Source organism: Anser brachyrhynchus (genome assembly GCF_964034855.1).
Source record: "Anser brachyrhynchus genome assembly, chromosome: 4".
NCBI lineage: Eukaryota > Metazoa > Chordata > Aves > Anseriformes > Anatidae > Anser > Anser brachyrhynchus.
In genome coordinates, this window is record NC_137698.1 from 11,781,047 (window position 1) to 11,793,773 (window position 12,727).

The window sequence follows — 12,727 nt, forward strand, 5'->3', positions numbered from 1 at the left end:
TAGCCTTCTGTCCTAGCAGTTGTGTTGCTGTTGCAGAGATGCATTCCCTTTTCTTATTTGGCAATTATGCAAGATAGAATCAAGCATTTGGCTGAAGCTCTTGTGTTTGAGAATGAGTAAAGAGGGCTGATTATATGGTGTCATGGACCAAAGGAGATCCTTGGACCACAGCTGTGAATCAGTTTCCTAAATTAAAAGCACATGTCTCAAAGGAAAATATGTAGCATATTCTTTATAAAAATACTACAGACAACCAGCAGCTAGTCCAGCTTCCATTTGAAGTCAATGTGATTCTCCATGAATCAAGTCCCAAATGTTGACCCTGACAGCTTTCTCACTGGAGGTGTATACACCTGGCTTTCACTCCTCAATGGGATTTAGTATTTCACAGAGTACGTTGTTTGCTGTACTAGGAAGAACCAGAGATACCTGTTTCATAGGGCGTAGAAAACGTTGCCGGAACTGCGCCAGTCAGCATAATACATTTCTCTATTGCTACCATAAATGTAGCGGGAGAGTGTTTTAAACGCTGTCGCTTTTTGTTTTAGGGAAGTCATCGACAAGGAGAACATTCCCTCTGGCTTCAGCAATCTTGAAGACTGTATTCTAACTGCTCAAGAAGTAGAAAAATTACAAGACAACTCTGGATATCTTAGTGAAAGGAATAAACCAAAACGGCAGAAATCCAGCACCAAACTTTCAGAGCTTAATGACAACCAAGACAGTCCTGTGGTAAGCTGGCATGCTGTTCTATTTGACACCTAGTATTAGGATGGGAGAAAATCTTTTTTATTTTGGTGCACATCTGGTTCCCTCTGGTAGCCACTTACAGTAAAGGCATATACGACTCTTCTGGATTGTGGGTAACACTGGATTCTGCGCTTGTAACCTTTGTAAAAGGGCATCTGAGAAGGTATTTTTCCATTATTATCTTCTTACTCCACCACAGTCATTCTTCTCTTTCCACAACTTTTTGCTTATGTCTTCTGAATTTAGAAAAATATTTTGGAAAGAGAAAAAGGATGGAATTCTTTTTCACAGTCTTTCAAAACTCTTGTGAGGAGCTTGGAACCTCAGATGTAGGATCACGTGTTTATGTTGAGTTTATTATTCCTGCCGAGTTCTGAAACCATAGGTCACAAATGACTTCTTGATAATAAGACGATTAAGGGTTTTTTATGCCTTTTTCCTACAGTCTGTGTGTTACTGTCATGTTTGCAGTTTGCAAAACAGTTTGGAGTGCATTGGTCTAAAAGATGATCCCTCCAGCTACCTTTTACTGGGAAGGTACCATATATGTATTGCACAGCTACTAATAACGGTGAAAGCTGTGTGAAAAGATTAGCCTTCTGAGCTATAGAGCATCTCCTTCAGTAAACTCTATTAAGTTTGGGTCTGCTCTGGGTTCCTTCTTAATGTGATGTTGTGTTGTGACTAATTTGATTTAGGTTACAAAACTGCAATGATCTTATGCTTTACCCTGTGCAGAGATCCTAGAGAGAGGCAGATTTGGCTTCTCTTTGTGATAAAGAGATGGCAAGGTGCCAAGAATTGTAGACTGTGCTTAGATTTAGCACTCAGTGTTAGTAACCTACTGATACCTGATACTTCACGAAAGAGCACAGTCTGATAGCCACACTCTCACTTTGTGCCTTTGCTTGTAGCAATGGACTTTAAGACAAATGTGAGGTGCTTATTCTCTTTTTTTGTGCCTCTTCTCTGTACCTGTGTAGTGTAAAGCAGCTTAAATGGAAATTTGGCTCAGGATTTGGGCAAGGAAAGACTGTCAAAAGCTTCCATTTAAGAGTGTATGTTAGGGACCTGTAAAACTTTCATACTGTCTTAAAATGTTCTTGGAGGCAATGTCCTCAAACTTACCTGTCTCCACTGGACTTTGCTCTGCCCCTCATTTTTGGATCATTTTTGAATTTTGGAGGGACAAAGGCTGAAAGGAACATAAAAGGAACAAACTCCACATAAAGAGCACTTCGAACAAGATGACCATCCTGTGAGTGTGGTCCTTGCTGGCTTTGCTGGAAGTGTTACAGTGGGATTGTCAAATGGGAACATTGTTGTGAAACAGCTTGAGAAGGACACAGTGTTACTCTATGAAGAGCAAAGACTGCTCTTTAAGCTTTCATGAATGCATTTATTTAATATTTACATTTCAGAGGCTGCCAGGAGGATGCAGTGTGTGTGGTGGCTTAGCTTTCTTTTGGCTATGTCTTTACATTTACAAATACTAACCCAAGCTGGACTACTTACTTGGGTATAAAAGGACGTAACCTGCATTTACTAACAGCGCTTTCTCATGTAAACAAGTTTGTGATGTTGCAGCTTCTTCCTCACCTTTTTTTTATTTTAGTCTTCCTGCTCAAAGCCTGAAAGAGTATGTAGGACAGTGTGCGGAAGCTCTCCTCTTAGCTGTCTAAATGCATCTGACTCAAAAGCGTAAGTCAGCTGTAGAGAAACTGTCAGTCCTGTTGGTTCTGAGCAAACTGACCAGGAAGCATTAAAAGCTTGTAACTGCACTTCAGAAACACAAGTAACCAGGTATCACTAGGACTTGAAGAATCGCATCGGGCAAGGCTGGAACGTGACGAATGTCTGAATGTGATGAATGTCTGTGGCGTGAGGTTTCCTGGCCCAGGCCATGAACCACACTGTGCTCTGCTCACTTCCTTCCTCTTGGTTAAGGGGGACTTGCCCAAATACCAGCGTAGAAAAGCTCCTGGTCTTGTGCCCAAAGTGGCAACTTTCAGTTTCCTAATCTCGACCTCTGGTGTCATCTGTACTTTGTTTTATTTCTTTAAGAATTGTTGCAACAGTGCACCTAACAATGACATCGAGGCAATTTTGAAGTTTATTTCCAATGTGAAAAAACTCAGTACCAACCCAAACCGATGATGGCATCCTTTACTTCTGCTTGCTTTTTTATATTTTTTTTGTAGATGCTGTATGATTGAGTCACAGTCAGCAGAAAGACAGTGAAACAGAAGTATTACATACAAATACAGTGTGTGTGACAGGGCTTTATTAAAAGAAAAAAGAAGTGTTCTGACTAACTCAAATTAAGGATTTGATTTTCCTGTGTATTTCACCTGCAGTAAGCTACAACGAGTGCTACTCCTTGTATGTGCAGCAAGCACGTCATACAGTTTATGTGCCCAGAGGGACAGTTCTGTGTCCCCATTCTTCAGCACCTTAAAAAAATACCAGAATAAATCAGAAAAGCACCTCTTAGCTTGCAGACCAAGAAGTCCAAGCAGGCAGAATGCTTCATTATTGACTTTGAAAACTGTTCCTGTAAGTGTGCAACCAGAGGTATAAGACCCCTATATCCATCAAAGATATATCGGAGTTTGGCTTGTCTTCACAATTCTTTGTCAGGCTCTTATCAGACAACAGCTTTAATGTTGCTGTTGATAGCCAAGTCAAATTTCAGAACAGGTTGTCATCATCAGCTGAATTTCTTGCCCTCCATTCATATTAGCAGAGCTTAACATTACCTCTGTGCATATAGCAGTCTATTTATACTCCTAACGTCTTCTGGCTGCCTAAGAGACTATGGAAGGTTTTGGCGAAGAAGGGGGAGTATTATTGAAGATGAGCATAAGGAGTGCTGCCAGGAGGATGCTGTGAATTTTGGTACCTGCTCTTACAGGACTTTTACGTATCACAGAATTGTTCTCTTGCTTAGTGTATCAGTCTGTAAAATGGGAACTGTAGGGGTACTGTGCAGCGTTATTCTGCCAGGCATTTTGAAGTCATATGATGAAAGAGACAAAGGAAGCAGCGAGCAGTTATTTTTATTGCAAGTTTTTTGGTTATACATATACAACAGGCAGTAGTCTGATTGTTGTCTTGTTTCTCAAAGTCCTGTTGGATATTTTTATATTTGATCTGTTTAATGGCCTGTAGCTTGAATCTATTTCCCTCATGTATCTTACTGCTTTAATGTTTACTGTATTACAGAGTATGGAAAGCTTTAGCTCATCCAGACCTATAGACAGAACGGGACCTGATGACATGGAAATTTTGTCTGAAGAAAGGTGATTTTATTTATTTATTTTTTAATTATATGTACATTTTATTTTCCCTTTGGTTGTGGCACAGCATAAGAGATCTTCCACCACAGAGTATGAGGGTGATGTTTAATTATGCTGCAGAACAGCATTACCTGCCATGTTAGCTTCAAGGTAGAACTGTATGGAGGTCCTGCTTATGTTGTGGGGGCTCTGCCCAGCACTGTATGCCACCACGTCTCTTCTCCCAGCTTATGAGGAATGGTACTGAATACACTGGTGGTTCAGACTTGAAAAGAAGTCAGCTCTAGATGCCTGAAACTGCACACTCCACTCAGGGACTGCAGAGCAACAGATGCCTGTCTCACCTGGTCTTTGGGTTGGGAGTCCAGCCTTTTGTACTTCACTATCCTGTACAGATCCACTCCGCTCCCCTGATACAACACTTTCTCCCCACAACTCTGTTGCTTGTTGGGAGAGGTGTATTTCTTTGGATTAAAGGCACAAAATTAAATGACATCATATTTCTCACAAATAGCTCTCCAGAAGAAGCAAAACAGGTAGCTTAGCAGCTCGAAGTGCTGCAACCCAGTGTCCCTTTATTTACTGGAATGCATCAAGTGTGCAGCATCTAAAAACCTGTGTTTGCGGGAGTCTGTTTTGTTTTTGTTACAAGACAAGTCTGTTTTTATATTTGTAATATGTTGGTTTGTGTTTTTTTTCTGTTTTGTAGCAAAGAAAGTGAAAGCGGTGAGGTTATTTTCAGGCACTCTCAGGTTGGTAATTTTTTTTCCGCATTTCAGTTTTGTGGGCTCTGAATTGGCTTGTTATTGAGTAGAAACAAGTAGCTAGGCGTGTCGTTTTGTACTCCCAATGAAACCTTATTGCTTCCAGAGAAATAGCATTTGCTTTTACTTTCCCTCTCCCCTCCTCTCTGTTTACATAATTTAGGGAGTCTCTTAACCATTGATGAGTCTGAAAGCATCTGCCTCGGTCCCTTCAATTCCCCCTTTCCAAAAAGAGGAGCAGCACTGAAGTCAAGCGCTTTGGTTTGAATGCTACTGAGTTCCCTTACAATCATTGTGAGCAGCGTGTGTAACTGGTTATCTCCCAGGGTAGTAAGATAATCCCGTCTCTTTTGATAAATAATTTTGGTCTCTAAAATAATTTCAGTCTTTCATTTATGATTTCCCAGTGTCAGCTGTTATCTTAGAACACAGGTGTCATCACAGGATCACTTGTCTTACAAAACTGGATTTGTCCAGATCATTTGTCTTTGCCTGATACACCTCTAGACATGCCAGCATTTAAAATAGTGGGGAGAGTTATCTGATGTACCTCTCCCTCAACTGTGCACCCATTTTAGAGGAGGACTGTAAAACAGATGTGGACAATGTCTGGTGTCTCTGACCATCTGGAGTTAACGGCAGGGCTGACAATATTTTTTAACTAGCCTTCTCACATTTTTGTGTGTGTGTGTTTGTTTTTCGGAGGGGGGATTGGCTTTTTGGTCATTGCTGGGGAGGGTTTTTTGATTGGTTATCTTCTTTAAAGCCACTGTGCATTTATTGCCTTTGGAAGACTTTATTTCTAGCAGGTATTATTTCTGTCTAGCAGGAAAAGTAGAAGAGACCATTTGATAGTTGTTGGGCTCTGACCAGCCATGGAGTAGCTGGAGTTCATGGTACACTGAAATGTAATTTCTGCAGGGGGTGCTCAGTGCTGGCTTTGATCACTGCTCTGTCTGGGCTTAACCAGATCTCCTGCTTTGCTCCCAGAGGGTCATAATCCCTGTTTTTCCTGCACTTGGCATCAGTAATTCCTGGAAGCCTGGCTCACGAGCTATTGCGTTTTCCAGAGCACAGATTCTGCAACACCTTGTTCCTCACGTGCCTTCTTGCATGTGCCATGACACAGAGTACTCCCATTCAACTTTTAAATTAGTTTGGGGAGGGCTGTATGAATGTGGAAATCATGGTCTTAAAATAAACTCCTTAGGAAAAGTTTTAAAATTCAGTATGAGTTTTAACTGTGGGAGGAGACGTAGTCTTAACCCAGCGATTGTATTATATAGGAATTACAGGGTCAAGAAAATGTTACATTCCTGCAGGGTAGTTTTACATTCCTTGTCCCTTATAAGCCTTTTGCTTAGGGCAGCTTAAAAACATACCTTTTGTAACAAACAAATCATTCGGAATGAGGAAGGGACTCCTTACTCCTTTCTCACCCTGTCTTCAGTCTGAAGATATTAGGAAAGGTATTTGGAATTTGCTGCAGCTATTGCTTATGCAGACCTCAGGTCTCCATGTGGCAGTAAAAATACCTTGAAACACATGTCCTGAATGAATTTTCATTGTTTTTGTAGCGTTCATAATCTGCCCTTGGAAGTAGCTAGGCTCCAGAATGTAGATTGTGATTTGAAAAAGAGAGGTTTCTAGTACCCATGTTTTGTTAAGGGAAGCCATCCTAACCAGGAACTGAGCGTGACTCCTGCAGCCTGAGACCATCAAGAGTTTACCACAGTGTTGCTTTTACTTTGAACATAATAACACAAAAATGTTGGTCAACTTATTAATTGTTGATTACATTCAGGTAGCGTGTACTCAGTCTGGAAACCAGAAAAACTTCTTGTACCTCCTTGTCTGGTAGCAAAGCAGAAAGAGAACTGCAGAAATTTTCCATCTGATAAGTTTGTAATCCACTTTCATTACTAAGCTCTTCTGCAGACAAGAGTATAAATTGCTGAGAGCTGAAAATAAATGTAATTTAATTTAGAAAGTTGCTTGAAGGTAGATTATTCTTTTCTTTGTTAATGCAGTAGAGTACTTGATTTTTAAGATTCACTAGCATTTCAACAAGTGTAGAGGAAAAATGGCATGACTTAGGATTAAGGCAGCAGAGTGACTCCATTCTTGCATCTGATTTTATTATTAAGAGATGCTTAAGGGTGCTTCCTGCTTGTGGTTGTAATGGATGATCAGATGGAGGGGAAGTAAGTTTTTGTATAAAATTGATTCAAAAATTGATTTAAAAAAAAAAAAACAATTCCATGTGTAACTTCCTGATCAGAATTCAAAGATCCGTTTCCATTTATTTCTATGTGCTTGAGCTACTCTTTATGCTGAATCTCCTTTGGAGAAGAGATAGTGAAAGCATCTGACCTACCCCCAGGTTATTTACATCTGTAGTTAGTAGTAACTGCAAAGCATGGCTGCAGAAGTGGTTTCTAAAAAGCGTAGTCAAGTGCCCAGTTTTAAGATTTTTGTGGTCAGTCATGTAATACCTGCAATGTACCATGACTGCCAACTGCTACTGAGATAAAGTCGCTGCCCCTTTGGTTATAAGAAACGATGGTACATCTTTACCTAAAGCACAGTAATTCTTCCTTGATTTTCGTCCTGGAGGTTGACAACTGATAGCATCAGGAAATCATTTAGAAAATAAGTGTGATATACAGAACACTGAATTATCTACCAATCTATGGATTTTGAGTGTTAATGCAAAGAAGATTAAATATTTGCCTTCTTGTGTCTCCCTGGGTTTACACCACCATTGTTCTTCGAACACCTAATGATTTATTCATTATATTAGAGACTGCATCAGTGAGCAAGTGAGCAAAGAAGGGACAGTAAGTGCTGCAGGCACAGCACAGGCCTGTTCTTAAACAGTCTTTAAATATGTCCAACAACTGAAGTGACTTTAGAAGGAAGAAGACATGGATATAATCTTCCTAGTGTACCTGTAATGGAAATGTGTACACATCTGGAAAAACGTTCTTATATCTGCTAAATATATTTTTTAAGTCTTGGTAAGTTAGCAGATTATACACTAAATTTTTAGGAAGACATTTAATTAGTATCAGTGATGGTGACAAGACAGTATTTTGAGGTTGGTCCTTTTGAAATCGTTAAATTGTTAAAATTTAGGAAAGCTCTTCACACTTCTTAGGTGCTATTCTTAATAACATCATTTTGAAATTTATTACTTGATTTCTTTCATGCTTAAAATACTGTGCTGGCAACTTAAGTGCCGTTTATAAACTGGTACAGTTTGTTCTTTAGCAAGTGCAAAAGACTGACTGTTTCTGGCCACTGGCCACTCTTTCTGTTTATAATGTACACCAACTATTTAGATCCTGGCAGGAAGAGGGAGGAAAAAAAAAAAAAAAAGGACTTTAAAGAAATATTTAAGTCCTCCCGGCCTGGAAGCAGCTTAAAAAATGTTGAATGGTGAATTAGCATTTTTCCATGTGCAGCTCACACAATAAACACATTTGTAATCAGATTTATCGTCAAGCTCTACGAGTTATTAGTGCTTGGCAAACTGTCATTTAGGGTTTCCTTTTGTTATAATGTTTTAAAAAGGTGATCTATTGAAAAAAAAAGAGGAAAGAAACTTTATACAAATCCAACGCAAAACGCTATTTACTAATACCAGGGTGTTCATCGTCAGGCTTTTGATGGGATTGTATCCAAATAAACACATTCCTTCATACGATGTGTGAATTGAGCAGTTTTTTCCCCTCTCTGCATGAAGCTTGCTTGTTTGTCTCAGCTCAGAGAAAAAACAAATGAAAAGAAACACACTGGTTTTATGGAAATTTAAAAAATGAAACATGCCTTACTGGCATGTATTAAGAATATTGATTTGGTAGAGTTTGGCCATGGGTTTAAAAGAAAAATATGTCCAAATGTAGTAGTTATTTTATTTAGATGCATTTTCTTCACACATAAGCATAAGCAGTTTGTAACTAGATTATCAAAACACCTATGGGGGAAAAATCTGCATGTTGCTTACCTGCTAGGCTATGTTTCAGAGAGTTATGCCTGAACCATTCTTACCATGATCAAATACTTTACGTAAAAATGTAATGCCATCCGTTTGGCTGGCTCTGTGTCTGTTGGGTGTAGACATGTCACGCAACGTGTTTGTGCATATGCTTTATGCTTCCTGTTCCCCGCAGCCCTCCGTGAGCCATTAGAACTCGTTTGTTTTGCTGTGACAAAGCTGCTTGTGTCACACAGCACCGTTCCAGGCACTGTGTACCTGGGGTGTGCGAACGGCCACGATCTCTGCATAAAAGCACAGCGCACGTGGTATGTGCGGGATGAATAGTGGAGGGCCAAACAGCAGTTGCTTCTAGGTAGCGCTAAACCATCAATCATTTACTTGACAGCAATTCTGCCTGTTTTTTTCTTAAGTCATTGGATGCTTGTGTGAATTTTTTGGCAGTTTCCCAGAGTCCACACTGCTTCCAGCTGAGATGCCAAACCCCACTGCCGTTTGGATTTGCGCAACACTGCTTTAATACCCAGAGCTCCTCCATAAATAGTTCTGCTCTCCCCACGCCCAGCTAGAAAACAACCACAGGAAATCAGGGAATGTGCAGCCAGCACAGCTTAGCTGGCACTAATTGATCTGAGCCAGCACAGCCTGCATGAGAGCAGTCGTGTACGTAGCCTGCACGTCTTGCTGTCTGGGGCTGCTGCCTCAGGAGCTCCGGTGCTTGCTTTTTAGAAGACACCATATTGCCACTGCCTTGCAGCAGCATTTTTGTTGTTGTTCCAAGGAATTGCACTCCTGTAGGAGCTCTACGCAGCCTTCCCCTCCCTCTCCCTGCCTTCCTCCCTCCCTTTTCATCCAAATCGATTAGCGGAGGCTTTTTCAGCTGCATGCCGTTGTCAGGGCAGACAGTCTTGGGAACTTGCTGTGGCTTTCTAAAGAATTTAACATTCAAGGAAAGCAGATGGACAAATGTTTTTACTGGTGTGAATCAGCAATTAATGCGTAGAGTTCACCAAACAGGGGATTTAGATTTGGAGCTGAAAACATCAGGGTCTTTTTATTTGGATCTTTTATGTTAAAGGCATGAACTTACTGCCTCTGTGACAGCAGGGGGTTTTTTTCCCCTCTTCTTTGACCTGAAACATTTTTTTTTTCTCTTGTGGGTGTTTGGGGAATATAGCAGACTTCAAATATGAAGATTCAAGAGCATCCAAGCATTCCTGAAAACAAGTTGCAAAGAAATCAAGATGCTGATGATCAGGAAAACAGCTTTGTGTCAGAAGTGCCTCGGCTGGATTTGACAGCACTGTGCGATGACAACAACTGGGAAGGTAGGATTTGTGTGATGTGATGGCTGTTCATATGAGTAAAAAGAGAGAGGGAAACCTGAGTGGGCTGGATATATCTTTATGTGCTCATGTTCCCTTGCCAAAAACAACAGGAAAATAGTTTTGTCCTGAATATGGAATTGAAAGTTTGGAGAAACTAGCAGTGAAATTCTGGATGGGTACCAATTCTAGTTGTTACTTAGAGAAAGAAAATAAATAGTTCTATTATTGAAGTTGCTTTAATGTGTGCTTTAATGGTGCTGTATGTCCCTGTGTGCTTCAAGATGACATTTATTGGTGGCTGGTTACTTGACTGCTAAGCTAGAGTACTCTACACTTCAAAGAAACTGGTTATTTCACAGTCTGAAAGGAAGTTCCTTCTTTCTCCATTTTCTTCCACTTCATTTTAATCTTTATTTCCAAATAATGCACGTGATCTGAAAACTACAGCTGGAAAAAAGGCTATCTAGTTACTCTGTATCTTGATGACTCTTATGAACAACTTTGTTTTGATGTATGCTGTGAAAAAATTCTGATCACGAGCTCAAAGGGCAATGCTTAATTGCTTGTGGTTAAAGTTATTTTAATATTGTTTCTTGGCACTCATCTCCAGAGTGTATGCTTGCTTGGCTGTTTGCACTGATTTAGTTAAGAGTGTGAAATATGGGTTCAACGGCATGGGTATCATGAACATCCATTTCATTTGAAATAAAGAGGAATTGAAGGTGTCCAGCACCTTGGGGATCAACCCCTTTTTCAGTTACTGGGTATGGCTCTCTCCTGCGTACAAGCAAGAATTGTTATGCTAGTTTGTGCTTTAGGACTAAAGGAGCTTTAGGACTTTTAGGAGGCTTTGATGGGGAAGAAATAGGAAGATGCAAGCATTGCATTTTAATAATCAAAGCAAGAGAGGGGAAAAAAATGTATCTGTCATTTACTAATCTAAAAAATAATAATAATCTCTGAGGAACACTGGGAAGTTAAGTTCTCTGTTCCTGTCTCCACAGTGTACATGATCTGGTATATTTTGCCTTTCTGTCTTGTTATGACACCTTGGGTATGAGTAAAGAAAACCCACAGCCATGGCTGCTCTTGATTCAGCTAAGCAACTAGTCAGCACAGACAGAAGAGAATTTCTCCACTTGCTTGTTGGGGGGGGGGATCCCCTGGGTGATATCAGCAGGGGTGCAGCACGGCTGATCAAAGCCCTGTGGATGGGCTCCCAGGAGGCTGTGGCTGCCTTGTATGTTTGCTGAGACACTAATCAGCACTGCCCCTTGGGGTCTCAAGCCAGGGTGAGCACAGTTGTGTTCCCAGAGGTGATGTGTGGCTTCAGCCGTCACGTGAACCTTTGGAAATAAAGACTCTTTCTTTTTCCTTTTTTTCTTCCTGGTACATGCCTGTAACTACCAGTGTTATTAATGGGAGTCATAATGGATGTATGAAGGAGAGAATACAACTCCCTTCTGTTTGCCAGAGGCTTTCCCATTATATGAAATACATTGCACCTTGGTACAAACCCCTCTTCATAGGCATGTTCTTATGTTTGGCTTCCAGCTTTCTTGCACTGCAAATATGAAACAGGATTATGAGCACCTATGGTTGTGTTTGAAGAGAGCTTCTTTCAGATTCTTCCTTTCTCCATTCTGCTCAAATGTATTTCACAAGAGGAAGAGGTGGGCAGTTGCAAAAGAACCAGCTGTCTAGGGTGAGAGAGATGTCATCTTCTAAAACACTTGCCTACCAGAATCACCATTTTGTTGGTGCACGTTAAAGAGCAGCAAAACAGTGACTGCTGCGTCTGAGCAAGGGGAGACAGAATCTTTCCTAGCTGAGGATCTGAAATGAAGCTTGCAGAAGCCAGAACAGGTTAGATGTTAGCCTCAATTTCGAGGTCACTTCTACAGCTAGTGGCAGAGACTGTTAGCGAGACTGGCTTTGCAATGCAGGGTTGTACCACTCATCCACAGCTCCAGGGGTCGGGGTATCTTCCCTTCCCCTGCCAACCTGTGTCACTCAAACCTTTGCACATGTCATCAGGGTCCATGCTGCATCTCTGGTGCTGTCCCCAGTGAAAATGGTAAAGATTGTGCCTTCAAGTGTGGCAATGATAAGTTATTTATTGCTTTGCTCTAGTAAATTCCACTGGTCCATCTATCAGGAAATTAATTACCCGTTCCCCAGGACATCACTGTGCTGACTTCTGGGGGCAGGGTCATCTGTATCATTACTGCAGGAGATGTAGACCATGTAGTGACCAGTGCAGCTGCTGGGCCCTTCACAAGTGGCTGTTGAGAACCACGGCAAATTGAGGGGTTGCCATCAGCTGTAGCCGTCACTACCTCCAGTCACTTGTTAAGAAAGGGCCTTGGAGAATGGACACAAAATTATAGAAGACAACCTTGTCCACTGACTAGCTTTTATTCGTCACTCAGGCAGACTCTATATCATGTTACAACGAGAGCTGTCATAAAAAACACTTATTCAGGGGCACAGTACTGTGATAACAGCTGCCAGTTGAGCTTGCAGAGCCACCTACCTTTTATGTTATTCTAGAAAAAATTATTACCTTTTTTTTTCTTTAAGGTT

The 12,727-nt window shown here is 40.9% G+C and overlaps 1 protein-coding gene across 14 annotated transcripts in view; it reads left to right on the forward strand.

Annotated features, from left to right (window-relative positions):
• Positions 1-12,727, forward strand: part of FAM13A (family with sequence similarity 13 member A) — a 134,402-nt gene that overhangs the window by 94,168 nt on the left and 27,507 nt on the right. For 11 of the 14 annotated variants that reach the window (XM_080591851.1, XM_080591852.1, XM_080591844.1 and 8 more), the window contains 4 exons: positions 549-732; positions 3,976-4,052; positions 4,759-4,801; positions 9,991-10,141. In XM_080591851.1, coding sequence (XP_080447977.1) covers positions 549-732; positions 3,976-4,052; positions 4,759-4,801; positions 9,991-10,141 — 455 coding nt within the window. The remainder of the gene's footprint in view (positions 1-548; positions 733-3,975; positions 4,053-4,758; positions 4,802-9,990; positions 10,142-12,727) is intronic. The other 3 variants (XM_080591850.1, XM_080591856.1, XM_080591848.1) reach the window with 1 other exon arrangement.